General features: G+C 40.9%; 1 protein-coding gene across 6 annotated transcripts in view; it reads left to right on the forward strand.

The window, feature by feature from the left end:
* The window catches only part of tnca (tenascin Ca), a 41781-nt gene extending 26083 nt beyond the window's left edge, over positions 1-15698 (forward strand). For 3 of the 6 annotated variants that reach the window (XM_044144827.1, XM_044144828.1, XM_044144829.1), the window contains 16 exons: positions 472-744; positions 1428-1703; positions 1786-2058; positions 3434-3748; positions 5674-5946; positions 6171-6293; positions 7524-7667; positions 7767-7886; positions 7983-8126; positions 8233-8363; positions 11382-11520; positions 11849-12000; positions 12128-12224; positions 12313-12474; positions 14147-14310; positions 15070-15698. In XM_044144827.1, the coding sequence (XP_044000762.1) occupies positions 472-744; positions 1428-1703; positions 1786-2058; positions 3434-3748; positions 5674-5946; positions 6171-6293; positions 7524-7667; positions 7767-7886; positions 7983-8126; positions 8233-8363; positions 11382-11520; positions 11849-12000; positions 12128-12224; positions 12313-12474; positions 14147-14310; positions 15070-15174 (2891 nt within the window). In that variant the 3' untranslated portion in view covers positions 15175-15698. The remainder of the gene's footprint in view (positions 1-471; positions 745-1427; positions 1704-1785; positions 2059-3433; positions 3749-5673; positions 5947-6170; positions 6294-7523; positions 7668-7766; positions 7887-7982; positions 8127-8232; positions 8364-11381; positions 11521-11848; positions 12001-12127; positions 12225-12312; positions 12475-14146; positions 14311-15069) is intronic. The other 3 variants (XM_044144830.1, XM_044144831.1, XM_044144832.1) reach the window with 2 other exon arrangements.
* The last annotated feature ends 1188 nt before the right edge of the window (positions 15699-16886 follow it).

Below are 16886 nucleotides of genomic sequence, written 5' to 3' on the forward strand. Positions count from 1 at the left end.
TGCTGCATGATCAAGTAGTGCTCCGCAGGCATGAACCCTTCATTAACCACACTGACAGCATTAAAAACAAATACTTTGGTTAGACTTTTACAACAGTAGATTTCAGCGATGTGAGCACAGGCTTTCTGAAACACTTATCCTGAAATTAATTGACGCTTGTAAGTATTAATCCTTTTCGAAACAGCTAGTAAGTGTACTTTGTGTTCAATCCAAGCTGCAATTTAACTACTGGTGCAGGATGTTCAGTTAGTACCTATGCAGATACATGCATGTAACTTTTACTTAGCTGCTCCCACTGTCAGGTATTGCTTTTGGTTAATGGTGAGCGTTCTGTACATCTTTTTTTTAAATTTATTATTCTTTTAGCAATAAGTCAATGGAAGCATTTGCTAACAACACTTGAGATGTGTTTCTGATGTACTCGTTTTAAAGAATGATTGACACATTTCTAACTGTGGTTTCTTTCTTCAGTTATTAGACCAGTGGTTGGCAAACTGTATGTCTCAAACTTAACGTCCGAAAGCTTTACGATCCACTGGAACAGAACTGAAAGGCAGTTTGATGGTTTTGTTCTGGAGATAATTGGCTCAGACTGGCTCATGGAGCTGCAGGAGTACAACATTTCTCAAAATGTTTCGGCCCATGACGTCACAGGGCTCAGGCCCAGCACTGATTACATAGCCTACCTCTATGGGATGTACAAGGGATCTCGAACACGACCTGTCAGTATTGTTGCATCAACAGGTATTTGGACTTCAAGTACTTTAAAATGTCACAGAAAGTTAGGAAATTGGGGTTTTCTTTTGTTTTAGTGTCAAAGTGATAGACAACTTTTGGAAAAATCAAGTTTCCCTGACTGTCATGTGAAAACTAGGAACACCCATAAACAATAACTTCATACTTGATTAATCAATTTTACCACCTTTGATCTGCCATTAAAACTGAATAATTTTAGTGAGAAATTAAAAATAGTTTCTTCCCATCTGGGAAGAGTTGTAAGGCCATTCCTATCCAATCTTTAGTTTATCGTCTGACAGTGACAAGGAAGGTTTACACCTGAGGATAATTTAAAAGTTCAAAATATGTTCTAGATTACCTAGAAGTGAAAGTCTCATCAAATACTGAACAAACTAATCTGTTTCAAAGAGGCGTAAGGCATGTCAAGCAACTCCAAAACTAGCTCTTGCTAGTAAAGGTGTTCCTACAAGTGATTGAATTATGGTACGTGCTTAGTTTTTTCTTGGGTATATTGACGATCATGGGAAACTGTGACTGTATTTTCCAAAAGTTGCTTCTATTGTATTTTATTAAGTTCAGTAGAAAACTGAAGTAGTTGAGTAGATCTTTAGGCATGACATTTTAAGAAAGAGGTCAGCACAAGCCTGTAACGTCATTGAATGTCTACTATTTTTTTTTCTCCCCTATAGCTGAGGAGCCCGATTTGTCCAACCTAGTTGTTTCCAACGTTACCTCAGACAGATTCTCTCTGTCATGGCGAATGAGAGAGAAGGCCTTTGATACGTTTGTAGTCGAAGTCAGAGAGTCTGCTTTGCCGTCGCAGGCGATGGGGCGCACTCTGCCCGGAGATGTTCACTCCACAGTAATGGCGGGGCTCAAAGCGAATACGAGCTACGATATAAAGCTTTACGCCAGTAAAGGCGGCAGGCAGAACACACAGCCTCTCCTGGCTGTAGCTACTACAGGTATTCCAGTAACACAGCCCTGTATTGGACGGTATATGTGCTCCGGACAAAGTAACTCAAAACACATTCTTCTCTTGTTCAGAGGACGTCCCGCAGTTGGGGCCGATAGTTGCTTCGTCTGCTAACCCCCATTACCTCAGCTTGTACTGGAACACATTGTCTGGCCACTTTGATGGCTTTGTTGTCCAGGTTAGTGACTCGGAGCAGCAGTCTGACACGTTGGAGTTCAGGCTGCCCGGGGAAGCCCGTAACATTACAATCCCTAACCTGATGGATGACACGGGCTATGATATCGTAGTGTACGGTATTTCTCATGGCCGTCGCACTCCGTCTATGTTCGTCCATGCTGTCACAGGTACTACGTATTTTACTGATATTCATTTCTTTAAGAAATTTTCTAAAGTTTGATTGAATCCAAAAATGCACTCAAAGCCAAATGGGCATGCATCACCAGCAGCAGTATATTTCTTCTTATATGTAGATGCTGTCTTTAGGTGTCACTTGCCACCTTCATGAAGGCTGGCACAGCATTGTTGTATAGTTGAACTAAAAACCGTGAACACTTGAGACCCCCCTCTATGCATTAACACACACAGTGGAAAACATCTCAGTGCTACCAAAGAAGCTAATATTTACAGTCTTTTGGGGTGCCACCAATCAGATCCAAGAAAGTTAAATGGTTCTTCTAGATTGGGTGCTTTGGAGTTACCAGTGAATAGCATGTCACATAGGATTGCTCCTAAGCTTGTCAGCTGCATTTTCATTCAAATATTTTAGGTATCATCTACAAACAAAAACAAGTCTAGGCAAGGATTTCTGCGATTAACTTGTACAGGCAGGGTTCCGCTGTGATTACTTATGTTTTGTCTTTTCACTTCAGACTAAAAATCAAGTGTAGAAACCAAGATGTTCAAAGTTTCTGCTGTAAATTTTATATTTTCAAAGCTAAAACGGAACGATGAACACCATAGTTATTATGGCGCATAGTTGCAACTGGACAATCACGAGATAACTTGACATAAAGTACCTCGTTTCATCAACTTGACGCTTCCCTAAAAGAAAATAGGCATATTGTCACCTTCCTGAAGTAATAACCTATGTCATTTTTTGGCCAAAAAGAGGTGACTATTTTTGCCAACATCACTTTTGGCAAAAACTGACTTATTCCATTATTTTAGGAAGGTAATAATATTAAGTTACGACAGAAAGCAGTCCACACCAAACAAATGCATGAAAGTCGAATGCATTTGATTACCAAGAAACTGAAGACCCACTGATGCACTGGTTTTTAATCAGTAGTATGCTTAATGGCTTCATGTTTACAATGATAGGGCAGCAGTAGAGAGGCGGTAAATGTTATATGCTATAAAATAATGTGGTTATGGCAAAACCATTTTTGTGCACAATCTACATTGTTGAGTTCATTTTGCCCACTTTTATACTTAGCTTCTTCTAATTTCATGTCTAGATAAACAGCTTTTTGTATTCCTTTAAAACTTAACAATAGGATGCATGTCACATTTTATTTTAGGATGTTGACTGATAGATACTGAAAATATTGCACTTTCAATGCATCTTTAACCCTTATTTTTAAAGATACTATGGCACACACTTGAAAGAACTGACTATGTATTTGCTTTTGCAACCACTGCATACATCATACTCCCTAAATGAAATGTCATATCCCCTCCAATCAATCCCCTTCCCCCCACACTCCACTTCCTTCCCAGCTCCTTTACCTAAAGTGGAAAACTTGACCATATCCAACGTAACCCCCTACGGTTTCAGAGCGTCCTGGGAAGTGAGGCAGCAGCCGCCGCAGCAGGAGGAGGAGTTATCCCCCTCTGGTGGCGGTTTTAGCCACTTTCACATAGTGGTGACAGACTCAGGCTGGCTGCTGGAGCCTCAGGAGTTCACCGTGCCAGGAGACCAGAGTCACCTGGACATCTGGGGCCTCATCACCGGCATTGGCTATGAGGTCAAGCTAACCGGCGTGTCTGAGTCGGGGCTTCTCTCTCGGCCCCTGACTACGGTGGCTGTGACAGGTACCGCTTACAGTGCGCTGAGAGGCCCTTCGATTTACTAAACCCTTCTGGGTTTTTTGTTTTGTTTCAGCTGCCATATAAACTTTTCTCTCAAGATCCAATTAGGAAGTTTCACTATTGCAACATGATGTATTCACCTTGATCACGATGAAAATTTTCTGACCGAAGAATAAATTCCAAGTGTTCACATTGGGTGCTGGTGGATTATAGCCAGGTTGTAGGTACAGGTTTAAAGGCAGTAAGAAGAAAAAGGAGCTAAAGGCAAATAAAAAACAATAATAGATAAAAAGAAAAATAGAGGACTCAAGTTATTGAAACCGTATTTAAATGCTTGTGAACGGGCTTTTCATCAGGTCATCAAATGGCTTACATGTCATGCTTTCACAATGTTGTAACCCCCCCTGAAAAGACAGAAGGCCTTTCTGTCTTTGAACATGGCTGGATTTCTCAATGGGACAACGATGGAGTCCACAACACCTGTCTGGTGAAGAACTTTCCCTGCCTAGGAGAATAACATCCTGCATATCCTGGGATTTAAATCCCAGTGAAAATGTTTCGGGATGGATGGGAAACCAATGATGTCCTTCATGAAACCATCTTCACTACATGAAGTAACTATCCCTGGCAGCAGACTACTGGAAGCACTTGCTTCAACCCAGTTAAAACTAACTTTCCAAATTTAAAGGGGCAGTAGTCGTTATCTAGCCACATGGTGCCATTTCGCAGCTCAATCAAGCCATTGTGTTACCTTCAGTTGTTATAAAAATGCTATCTTGTCAAAAGTGACTCTAAAGAAATTTGACTTCATAATTTAATGCCTTGAAATTGGGCCTCTGTCTCTTTAAGAAACTTCTGCTCTCCCTGAAACTTAGCCGTCAGGAAGTCATCACAACATGGCTCCTCTATTAACCCTTTAACGACGTTTTTACCAGCATTTCACTGATAAGTAGCTCATAAAATGAGCTCAGCAGACACACAGTAGCACCAGGTATTTGCTAATTGCTGATGGTTAGTCTGAAACATCACTCCAGGTATGTTTTTGATTTTGCATTATGTTACATTATATGTAATATAATGCAAAGATCAAAAAAGTATGTCACTTTTAATCGATTGCTTGTCTTACTTGCTTAGTTTCGCTCAATGTTGAAGTCCAACATCCGACCTGGTTACAATCCATCAGTGTGAAATGTGAACGCCTGTAACTCTTTCCCATGTTTGAAGTTTTCAGTCAGGGATGCACCATGTGTTTTATGGTGAAGCTTCACCTTCAACCTTCTTCTTTTTAACTCCATCTCTCATTTATAGTGGACCTATTTCTCCTCTTTTCCTTTATTTCAAGCCTTCTCTCGGTATCCAGCTGCATCGGCATAAAGAAGAGACATGGAACGCCTTTGGGTTTCTACTTTCCTTCAAAATATGAGCCAGCATATTTGCTTGGTTTCATATTTTGCCATGTGTTTTCCTTCACGTTGTAAATTTGCAGATGCTACCTTGCTGTTGACCTCTGCTGCCGCTTTGTAGCTCAGGTCCCAAAGCACTTTTTTTCTAAAAAATGTAGGAAAACACTGATAAATCAACAGACTCTCTGAGCATGAATTTGTCTGTTGATTTAAGCCTTTTAAAAGGTTAAATGAATAGTTTTATAGTCTGATGTGCGCTGAATGAATCCAGTTTGCATGGGGGACTCGTCTCGACCGACACTCTGACGTCAAAAAACAACTACAAGAAAATCCTCCCATCATCATCTTCTTCTTCTTGTATGTGCTTCCTGAGTCGTCTTCGGACTGATTTACACTAACGGATACTTGAGCAGGCTGGATTATAAACCTTCTACCTTCTACTTTCCCTGATATCTGACCTCTTCCACAATCACCACTGTTGCCGAAAACCCATTGCTGCCCGTTCCTGTTTCCTTGTCTAACCAGAGGCAGAGCCGGAAGTGGATCAGATCTTCGTTTCGGACATCACGGCCGACGGCTTCCGCCTGTCATGGACGGCCGACGAAGACCAGTTTGACAGATTTCTGATCAAAATAAGAGACAGTAAAAGATTAGCTCATCCGCAGGAGCACAACGTCCACGGCAGTGAGCGAACAAAGGTCATAACTGGGCTCATGAGTGGGACTGAGTATGAATTTGAGCTCTATGGCCTCTCGTTGGACCAGCGATCCCAGCCTATAACGGGGGTTGTTCAAACAGGTATATGAAAGAAATGTTTTTTTAAAAGCTGCTGTGTCACATTTTCAGACTAACTCTCCTTTCTTTTCGAGCGTTGCTTTAGCGCGATGATACGACAGTTCCACTAATCATCTTTGATCCTCTGGTTCAGGCCGATCTTGTCGTATGGAATCCGGTCGAATGGTTTCCTGACATTTTCCTCACAGGAATTCACCATCTGTGCGTTCACTTTTGCGCTCCGCTAGGTCTGAGCGCGCCGAGAGGACTGCGTTTCACCGAGGTGACGGACTCCACGGCTGTAGTTCACTGGTCCATTCCACGTTTTCCGGTGGATAACTACAGGATCACCTACGTGCCCTTTGAAGGAGGTAAAACTGATGTCAGGGTTGTAGTTTTCTGACGGTTGCAGTTCACTGCAGTGGTAGTTAGTTGTGTTTTTGTATAAATGTACAGCAAAAATCACATGAACTAGTCAGAAGCAGAATACAGTAGTTTTTTGTCGTGTGCAGAAACGACTTGAAACTTTCTAGATATTCGTTTTTTGTGTTTGCATTTTTTATATGCAGTAAGTTTGACAATTCAACTCAACTTTAGACTACGTAGCTGTAGAGATAAGTGGTTCTTTTGCAGAACAGCACCAGAACCCAACAGTGTTCTCCGGAGATGTGGCTCACCAATGACTTGATCATTTTTAGCATTTACAGACTTGGTCACATGACCTGTTTGCGGCAGGTTTTCCCAAATAGTTTATGATCTTTAGTTTTGTATCTTTTACTGATAGATGTTTTTAATGTTTTTTTTTAACATGTTTACTTTGCACCATTCAAGTTTTGCTTGACTGGTACAACACAGATCCAAGCCATGATGCTTTATCGTCATATGCCATACATTGTATGAAGTTCTTGCATATTGTAAGTTTTGCGGAGGACATATTTCTCCTAGAAACGTTTTCCGGCACCTGTCAGAGTAGATGCTTTCTTCAAACAAAAGAGTCAAAAGATTTACTCATTTTTGATGTAGTTACTGTATGTGTTAGGTCATTATTTTTCTCCACAAATAGTCAGTGCTTAGTACAAAAAGTGAGACTTTTTTGGTCAGTTATTTCTTTGTTTTATAATGCTTCATGACAAAAAAAATGCTACAGCTTTGGAAAACCTCTTCATCTCACTTTAAATGAAATGACATTTTTAAGAAAAATGCATTGGCAGAGTCAATTGTGCAGTCAAAGCTCTCTGCCAATGACTTGATCATTTTAGATTTTTTTAAAATAATATTTGTACAGATTGTCATGTAGTTCGATGCAGACATGATGGTCACCCCCAGCTTGCTTGGAATACATCTTTTAATCCTATGACATATTGTCAGTTTCAGATTAGGATTGGTAAATTGGATCTCATCCAACCTGCCCACTTTGCACTACGTGACGTGTTTTAGTTGCCAAGAGTTGCTCTTCTAAAGCTCGACCTCTGTAATCTCCAGCTCCAGACTTTTTAAAGTCAGCCGCAGCACATATTAGTGCTGGAAATGCAAGTAATAAAAGCAGTGTGATCTGTCACCATGGCACCGCCGTTTGTTTGTTCGTTCCCTCTCTTTCCCAGGAAGCCCATTGATCGTGACGGCGGACGGCGGCGTGTCTGAGATGGTGCTGATCAATATGTTTCCCGGAAAGACGTACCAAGTGACGCTGAGTTCCCTGAAGGGTCTGGAGGAGAGTGAGCCCAGCACCGGCACGGTTACCACAGGTTGGATTTCATCTGTTCCTAGGGTTTTCTCATCTTGTTGTCGAGACATTAGTAAATGAACAAAAAAAAAAGCATGTTTTTCTTGTGCGTGTTCTCCAGCTTTGGACAGTCCGCGAGGTCTGACTGTCATCAATGTCACGGACACGTCGGCTCTGCTGCTGTGGCAGCCATCTGTAGCCACTGTCGACGGCTACGTCATCACCTACAGCGCCGACGCAGGTGATTTTCTCACTCAGAAGTCAACTGAAAACCTTCCTGATTGTCACAGCATTTCCATCTCTCTGGCTGGACTGTGCCATTTGGTTTTCTCCCCAGTGTCCCCAGTGGTGGAGCATGTTTCTGGGAACATAGTGGAGTTCCAGATGAACACCTTGGTTCCAGGAACTCTCTACAGGGTTGGGGTTTATGGTGTGAAAGAGGCTCAGAGGAGTGCGTCCACTGTTACTGAGTTCTCCACGGGTGGGTCAGGAAACACTGAGGAAGAAATATTTACTGACGTTTTGTGCATGGCAGCTTCCCAGAACGATTATTCTAAACTTTACTGTGATTTTTTTTTTTTTTTTAGACGTGGATCCTCCTCGCGACCTGATGGCTGTTAACGTTCAAACTGACAGCGCCACTCTGACATGGCAACCCCCTACCGCTGCCGTCTCTGGCTATGTGCTGACCTTCTTCTCTTCTGACGATGCAATCAGAGTATGTACACTTTTAAATCGCTTACTTTACTGCTTCAGTTTTCCCGCTAGAAATGTGCATCGGATGTTTTAGCCAAATGATGTGCAGGCATAATTTCAATAAACACAGTTTCATCTGACAAGAACAGAATGATTGATCTAGAATCCATGCAGAGTTTGGTAGTAACTAGTTACATCTACTTGGGTAATGAATACTTTTACTACGCTTTACTTTATACTTTTACTTGAGTAAAATAAAGTATCGCTACTCTTAGTTGAGTCAAATTTCTGGGCTCTACCCCACTGTAAGTATCGTCACTTAATAGAAAAGGAGTTTGCTTTAACCAAAAATTCACCAGGGACAAACACACACCTGCAGGTTTTGTTACAGTTTCACAAGTTTTATATCGAAAGAAACTGATTTAGAAAATGTTCATTTTGTCTGATTTTGCTATTTTGCAGCTACGTTATTTACATGAATAACTTTCATTTGACTTCTTAAAAATACCAACATTTCCACATAACTTTCTATTTTCACAAATCTGATGATGTGATTTTTGAATATTAAATGATTGATGTTTTGATCAGTTCCTCAGTTCTTCGGAAGTCTTTTTTATCAAAAACTGCTTTACTTGAGTAATTTCTTGAAGTAGAGGAATTTTTGGGTACTTTGCCCATGTCTACCTCTAAGAAAACAAGTGCCATCATCATTACTTTGCGTAAGAAAAGTACCACATGTGAGAAAACTTCTGCAAGTAAGACTGCACCCAAATCAACTAGTAATCAAACCATCAAGGACTTCGGCGAGAGAGTTGCTATCCAATATAGCCCAGCAAATTCCATGTTTTGACCAAGGGACTGAGTTCACCCCAGTGCAGAGCTTGGTCAGAAATGGCAGGAGGAATGTTTTAAGTGGTTTTGTAAGAAAGGCACCTCTGGATGATTGCCTGGTATCATTAAGGGCAACAAATGAGCAAATTATTTCCAAGAAAAACACCAAGCTCAGACTGACATCTTGCTGGATTGGACTCCAAAGGATTGCTTGGGACATTGAGAAAAAGGACTGTCCTGATGAAGAAAAGGCAAGACGCTCACAGCTCCTGTGCCAAGCTGACAGTGAAGCCTCTGGAGGCCATTCAAGTGTGGACCAAGAGATTTCACAATTCCCCCAAAAATCACAAACCAAGAATGAATGATGAATGGTGTCAAATCTTCCAAAAGCAACTTTTCCCAATGATTAAGCAGCAGTTGATGAGCAATGCTTTTTCCATCAAGACAAAGGAATGTGTCATGAGGCATAACTAAGGGCGCCTTCACACCAGAGGAGTTTGGACCAACTTAAACAAGCCAGAGTTGTTGTTATCAGATGGTCGGACAACTCATCCAACCTCTGGTGTGACCCAAAAAATAAAACTCTGGACCCCAAAAAACATTGGTCTTTGATTGAATAATCCGCACAGCAAAAGCTATTGAAAGAGCACTTTACATCACACTATATGTTACCCAGTCTTCAATCTGGTTTTAGAAAATATCACAGCAGCTTTGAAGGCTGTGAATGACTTTTACCTAATCTCTTGAGAGGAAGCAATTCACCAACTAGTGAAGAAACCTAAATTAGAACAGGCCTTTTTCTTGCAGCTGTTTCTTTTTTTAATTATTATTTCTTTTAAACTAAGCCAATAATGGTGCTCTTTGATTTGTAGTGAATCTCAAAAGATCTTACACAACAGTGTTTTTAATGTGAGAGGTTGGACTGGTCTCCTCTGTCCACTAGCAAACTAAACCACTGGTACATTTACAAAGTAATTGATGGAGTTCTACCAGCTAAGCTACATCAGGGACATGTAGACTACAGGTTGCTACTCTCTTCGCTTATAGAACATCTAACTTCTCAAGGCCTGGACTTACCTGGTGAACACCTGCGCCTTGTTTTACATTTTTCGTCATACAAAGGATCTGTACCCTTGGCTTTTGAGAGACGACTGCTAATTTTAACCAATCGCTAACATTTGGCTGTGACTTATGTAATGCACCAGCCGGACCGAGAAGAAAGCTACTCTATGAAGATTACTGGAAATTACATGCGCTGCAAACAACCATCAGCCACTGCAAAGAGAGAAATACTGAGTCAAACAAGACAGCTGCTAATGAGTGGGGCAAAGACATCTTTGCCAGCAGTAATATGTCTTAAAGATTCCTCTTACTCTGACTTTAATTGCTCGATATTTGGTAGAATGGCCAACATGGACTGAATGGCCATTGGCAAACTACAACCATAGGCAGACTCCAATTCTAAGACGGTGTAGGAAAATCAACGTCATTGATTTTCCTTCTGTTCGATGATCGGCCCGGTTGAAATTCTACTGGAGAAATCCAAGTCGATGCGAGAAAGCCCAGATGAAGCAGTGAAGGGTGAGGAGAATCAAGGAGAATTGAGAAGGCCGAAGCCGGGCTCGTCTGGATTGAACTGAAGAATTCTTTTCAAATCAATTAAAAATCAATTGCCTAAAAAGCGCCTAAAATCAATTAAGTCAAGCAGCCGGTCTCTCTGAACATCTTTAAAGGGTTTTTAAAAGTCTTGGAAATAAGTACATCTTGTAGATGCTTCTAGAACTTTTGTTATTGTATCCATCATATAAGAGCCTTTGTTAGTGAAATTGCGGTGAAATATAAAAAGAGAAACTGAACCAAGACATGTCTTATCGTCCATGTGAAAACGATTAAACCATTGCTGCTCGCTGCCTTGACTCCTGCTTACATTGGGCAGCTATTTCTGATAGCTCCCCAAGCTAGCATCTGTTGAAACTTCATGACAACGTTTTGAAGGGTGTGAGCCACTCTAAAAAGCATAGCGTGAAAAGAAACCAAGCCAAACAAAGGTGGTCCTTCCTCCCCACAAAACTCTCCCGGTGTGAAACTGGCCTAGGTGGAAACCTTTCAGGTTTAACAGCCAGGAAAACTCCACATCTGAAAACATTTGGCCACAACTGCAGCAACAACCTTCTGTTAATTTAGAATTTATTTATTTTTGCCACTGCAGGAGGTAATGCTAAGCCCCACAGCGTCGTCTTACAGCATGTCTCAGCTCACTGGCTCGACAGAGTACAGTGTCCGCCTTCAGGCCATCTCCGGAGGTCAGAGGAGTCGCTACATAACCACCACCTTTTCCACCAGTAAAGGTAAGAAAACCTCTCGGTATTTGCATCCATCGCTAAAAGTCACCTTTCAATGTGATTTTTGTCGGCACCGAAGGCTCTGATTACTGGTTACGCAACATTCCAGATGGGTTTCTAATGCTAATTCCAGCAAAAGCAGATTACCCGTGCCTATTTTTCCTTTTCCCCAAACTGCTCGGATGGAAAAACCTTCTCTTTTTTTTAACCTTCTTTGCTTTCTTTCTTTCCAAACGTCATTCCCACTCATGACCCTGAATGTTGTGGGATGTATTTCTTGAAGATAAAGTGCTTCTATCTTCCTCTGATGTATTTCAAACATGTGGCGTTCCAGCTGGACAGATGCACGCTCGCCCCCGGGACTGCGCTCAGATTCTGTCGAATGGGGAGACCACCTCTGGTCTGTACACCGTCTACATAGGAGGAGAGGAGAGCCAACCCATTCAGGTTTACTGTGACATGACCACAGATGGCGGAGGATGGTTGGTGAGGAACCACTTTCACACCACAAGATCACACAGAATAGGCTAGCCGCTATGCGGCACCTGTTTTCCTGATGATGTATGATAGACAGACCTGGAGAGACCTTAGCTGTTGTTGTGGCACTCCTCAGGTTTTCCTCAGGCGCCAGAACGGAAAGCTGGAATTCTTCAGGAACTGGAAGAGCTACACAGCCGGCTTCGGGAACATGAGTGATGAGTTCTGGCTGGGTAAGAGAATTCCCCTTCTGGCATCCGTCACTCTCCTCCCTCCCCCACACACCTTCTGACACACGCTCTTTTTAAACTTGGCCCATAGGTCTCTCCAACCTCCAGAAAATCACGTCTCTGGGACATTACGAGCTGAGGGTGGACTTGCGAGATAACGGAGAGTCAGCCTACGCGCAGTATGACAAGTTCACGCTTGCCGAGCCGAGAACACGATACAAAGTCTACTTAGGAGCTTATAGTGGAACAGCAGGTACGCAACAGTCCAAAGTTAATCTGAAGTTTGAATCCTTGTCATTTACGGTGGGTGGCTGAAATATACCCTCCATTTGAGCTTCTCCACATTGGGATCTTATCAGATGCACAAACAGGAGTGGCACATGGTTTCCATTGGATTTTTTTTTCCCCAAAGCAAAGAAAGCTGAAAAAGCATGTGACACATTTTTATTGAGTGGACACTCAGGAGATGATAAATGGAAAAACTTTACCACAGATTCTCAACTGGATGCAGATCTGGACTTTGACTGGGTCATTGTATGTTAAAAATACGCTTTGATTGAGGGAGTATTTAAAGCTGCTGTTGTTAAATTGGTTCGCCCCTTGATGACAATTTGTGAACTGTAGAACTTTGAGCCACCAGCACCATCAGCTACACAAGGCAAAATGTCCTACTACCTATCTGCTTTTTGTTTAAAGATCAGCTGTGCCACTTTTTAAGCTTTTCATTGCTGAACTTCAAAATGCTTTGATTCTGACTAAACAAGCTAGGGGTAAAATTCAATCTAGAAGAAAAATACTTTGGAATTGCATAAAAGCTACAGGATAACTCTGATAATTTGAAGTCAGAGCAAAACCTCGTCCTAAAACTTATTTTTCCAGTGCCATTAAGTACTGGAAACTTAAATGGCCTAATGTCTTCCAAAGCACTGAAAGGATCTTTCAGCTTCAAATCTTTTGTACTTCCCTTTGGAACTGAGACAGGCAGATGATTGTAGAGAGGTCCAATCATCCTTTAAAAATCCCCACTACTCTAAATTGTGTGGCTAGTTTTAAAAGTACTAACTCTCTGACAGTGGTGTGTTTTTTGCATTTCGTGGTTCTATTGGTATCAATATTCAATGACCCTCAGCAAATTTTCGGGTATTTTGGTGCAGAAGGCAACAAGAGTGAAAGTCAGCTTTTGTCTTAACCCCAAAAGAAAACGGCGCTTCCTGCAGGTCAGGGGTCAGTCTCTGCCAGGAGTATCTTGGAGTCTTGTTTACTAGTGAAGGCAGGGTGGACTGGAAGGTAGAAAAGACGTATATAGGGCTTCGTCTGGACACCGATCTGGGTACAAACTGCTTACATGAACCTCCTCAGTGAAGAGGGTTTCTGGACTTTTCTCCTAGACCTGTTACCCCCATGGCCCAATCCTGGAAAAGAGGAACACGATGGCAATATACATAGATAGACAGATCCTAGATATGCTTCTTCCCATTTAGAGAGAGACATATTGTTCTTAGAGTTTATAAAAGAGCCTGGGTACTTCATTTGTCAAAGTCTGGGGTTGTTGTGAGGAAACATTTCTACGTTTTAACTTTTTTTTTTGTTTGTTTTATGCGGCAGAAGGTCATATTTACAGTAGAAAGAGCATCAGATGCAGAAAAGTGGTGGGCACGTTTGCACCAACATATTAGTGCTATTTGCCTTGTGAATTAGATGCTTACACATAGTCAATATTGAGCCCAAAATACATGTAAAAATAAACACCATGAGTTGGTGAATCAGGGCCTCTGAGTCATGCAAAGGCACCTTTGTAAGAAGAGTCAAGTATTTCCAAGCTTGTTGAACTCTTCCATTGATAAAAACTATTTGAAGCAAGTCAGTCCTTTGGAGTTGACTGTGTGGAACTCGTTATTATCGTCTTTTACTTGATGTGCTACCAGGCGACTCCATGTCCTACCATCAGGGCCGGCCCTTCTCCACCTACGACAACGATAACGACATTGCTGTGACCAACTGCGCCTTGTCCTACAAAGGCGCCTTCTGGTATAAAAACTGCCATCGTGTGAACCTCATGGGGAAATACGGTGACAGCAGTCATAGTAAGGTATGTATTATCTTTTTTTTTTTTTTTTTTTACTTTTTGAAAAGCCGAGTTCACTTGAAAAAGCTGTTTGGGCTTTTATGCTTATTTTAGTATTTCTGTAACTTTATTCCCTGATTAATAGAGTCCTGTCAATGGACCTATATTTCTCATGATCTTAGTGTTTCTTTTCTCTTAGGAATTTTAAGTTAATGAACTATGATGTTAGAAAGTTACTATTTTAAACAGTACGTTTCACAGTGTCTCACTTAAATGAGATGAAATTAACACCTAACGTTCCAGGTCAGTCAGGGTTGCTAAATGACAGATTTATGAGTGAGAAAAGTTGGTGTTTTCTTCTGTTTGTTTTCATTTGCACAGAGTATTATGTATATTTCCTCAATATTTGGGAGACGTACCTTTTAAAATATGAGTTTGTTTTCTTAAATGTCATGAAGAAATGCCCAAATTACATCAAGTTTATTGGGAGCTCACAAATTCATAACATCATCATTTTAGACTTTTTCAAATTACTTAAAAGCGGAGTAATATTAGTATGTCATTTTTTGACTATAAAGAAAAATGTGTAGCTGATATAAGAATTCCTCTTTCTCATTATTTCGGCTTTTTTAGGCCAGGTAATCCTCCTCGCCTCCCCAAAAAGTCAAATTTACTTTGATTTAATGCAAAACAGCGAGAAAAAAAAAAGATTTGTGTCTCTCTACGGAGCGCATTTAATGACGTGTTAGCAGCTGTATTTCTGGGTTTTTTCTTTCTCCACAGGGGATAAACTGGTTCCATTGGAAGGGCCACGAACACTCGATCGAATTTGCAGAAATGAAGATTAGGCCAGCCAACTTCAATAACCTGGAGAGCAGAAAAAAGTGATCGTAAACTCCTGAGACTCGCCTCTCCAGTCCCTTCCACTCCCGCACCTTATAGACTCCGAAGAGCGCCCCCTGGCTTTTAGAATCACTTTCACTAAAAATAAAACCACACACACACGCAAACCAGCACAGTGTGACTTACTGGAGTCCAGTTCTGACTTTTACAAAACAGTCTGGTAAAATCACATCAGCGACCCAGATTGGCAGTTAGATCTCCTGGTCGTGTGATTTCCTCCCGAACAAAGTCGTTGTTGATCTGTTGTCTTTTTAAGAGTCCTGTAAATGAACAATAACGCCCCCTGCTGTATCCCAGTGACATTGTATATTGAATTCATTTTCAAATAAGCAACAAAAAAAAAAGTCATTTTGATAAGCATAAATTAAGTGTTTATTGTGAAACCACTCACCAATGTGCTTGATGTTCATATTTAAAATTTGATTTGCTTTTTTTTTTTTTTTTCTTTGATTGGAAAGAAAGTAGCATCCGGTGCTCTGTATACAAATAAAATGGTTTGATACGTGGGAGTGAGCTCTTATTTTTCCTGTTAAGCTGCGTCTCCTCCAGCAGATGGCAGTGTTTGCTCTGTGTTCAAAAACTTCCCAATGGGCCAGACGTAGAAGAGGATTTTTTACACACCAGCAACAGGAAAGTAGTATTCCTTATTCGGGTCGATAAGAGGGCTTAGGGCATTAAAAAGCGCTGGAATTTAATGTTAATTTAATCATTAATGTATTATTGATCTGTGCAGTTTGGTGGTACTGTTTCCCACTTTGAAAATCCAGGTCACATAAATTTAGATGCTTCAAAAGGAATGATTAATCACTGCAGAGGACATTTGAATACATGAATTTGCATTAAGACGTTTTCTTCTATTTGGTATTAGAAATGCGCAAAACTCGAGTTTAGACAATTTTCTCATATCAGAGGCTTATTTGCTGTCAATTGTATGTCAATTGCTACATGTGTCAGTACTTGCGTTTCAGCTGACTATGTAATTGTGCAAATTGGAGCTACAAAAATACATTTGCTTAATGGAAACACAATTTTGGGGGGGCTGACTCACTTTTTTCAATTAAAAGTTTACTCATGATGGCGGGGCTTTTCGGCTGTATCAAAATTAATGTATTTTGTAAAACTGCAATGGAAATTTTTTTTCCGCATCACAAGAGTCACATGATCAACAACCGGATGTTGGTACTGGCAGAAAAGACGAAGAGGAAGACAACAGGAAGTGGTAGGTAGGATGATGCTCAGCATGTTTTTTTAATGACCAATGGTGTGAACAAACTTATTCACTTGTGATCCTTGTAGCTTGTCTTATTTAATGGAAACACCAGAATTTAAAAATATATATTTTTGTTTTTATTATTAGTGGAATATCAACAGTGTTTTGCACACATTTGTAGTGAAAATGCAGCTACAGATGAAGCTTCAGCCTCGGTGAATAAGGTTAAAAGAGCAACAGGTTCTCATCCCCGTTCCAAAGTTTGAAGTTTATCTTTTCTCTTTTGCAACATGAACCTGTTTTAGCAAACCACTCAAGGTTTTTGCTAAATCGATGCATTTTCTGCTGATTTCATCGAATCCACCCCGCAGTAAATTGGAGCAATGTGCAGATTTGGTGTTGGCCAATCTGTTCAAATCAGTCTTTTGTGACACATTTTGGCTAAAAGTGATTGATTTGTGTCCTACTTCCATTTAAAAGTAGGTTG

This window comes from Gambusia affinis, linkage group LG17 (genome assembly GCF_019740435.1).
Source record: "Gambusia affinis linkage group LG17, SWU_Gaff_1.0, whole genome shotgun sequence".
NCBI lineage: Eukaryota > Metazoa > Chordata > Actinopteri > Cyprinodontiformes > Poeciliidae > Gambusia > Gambusia affinis.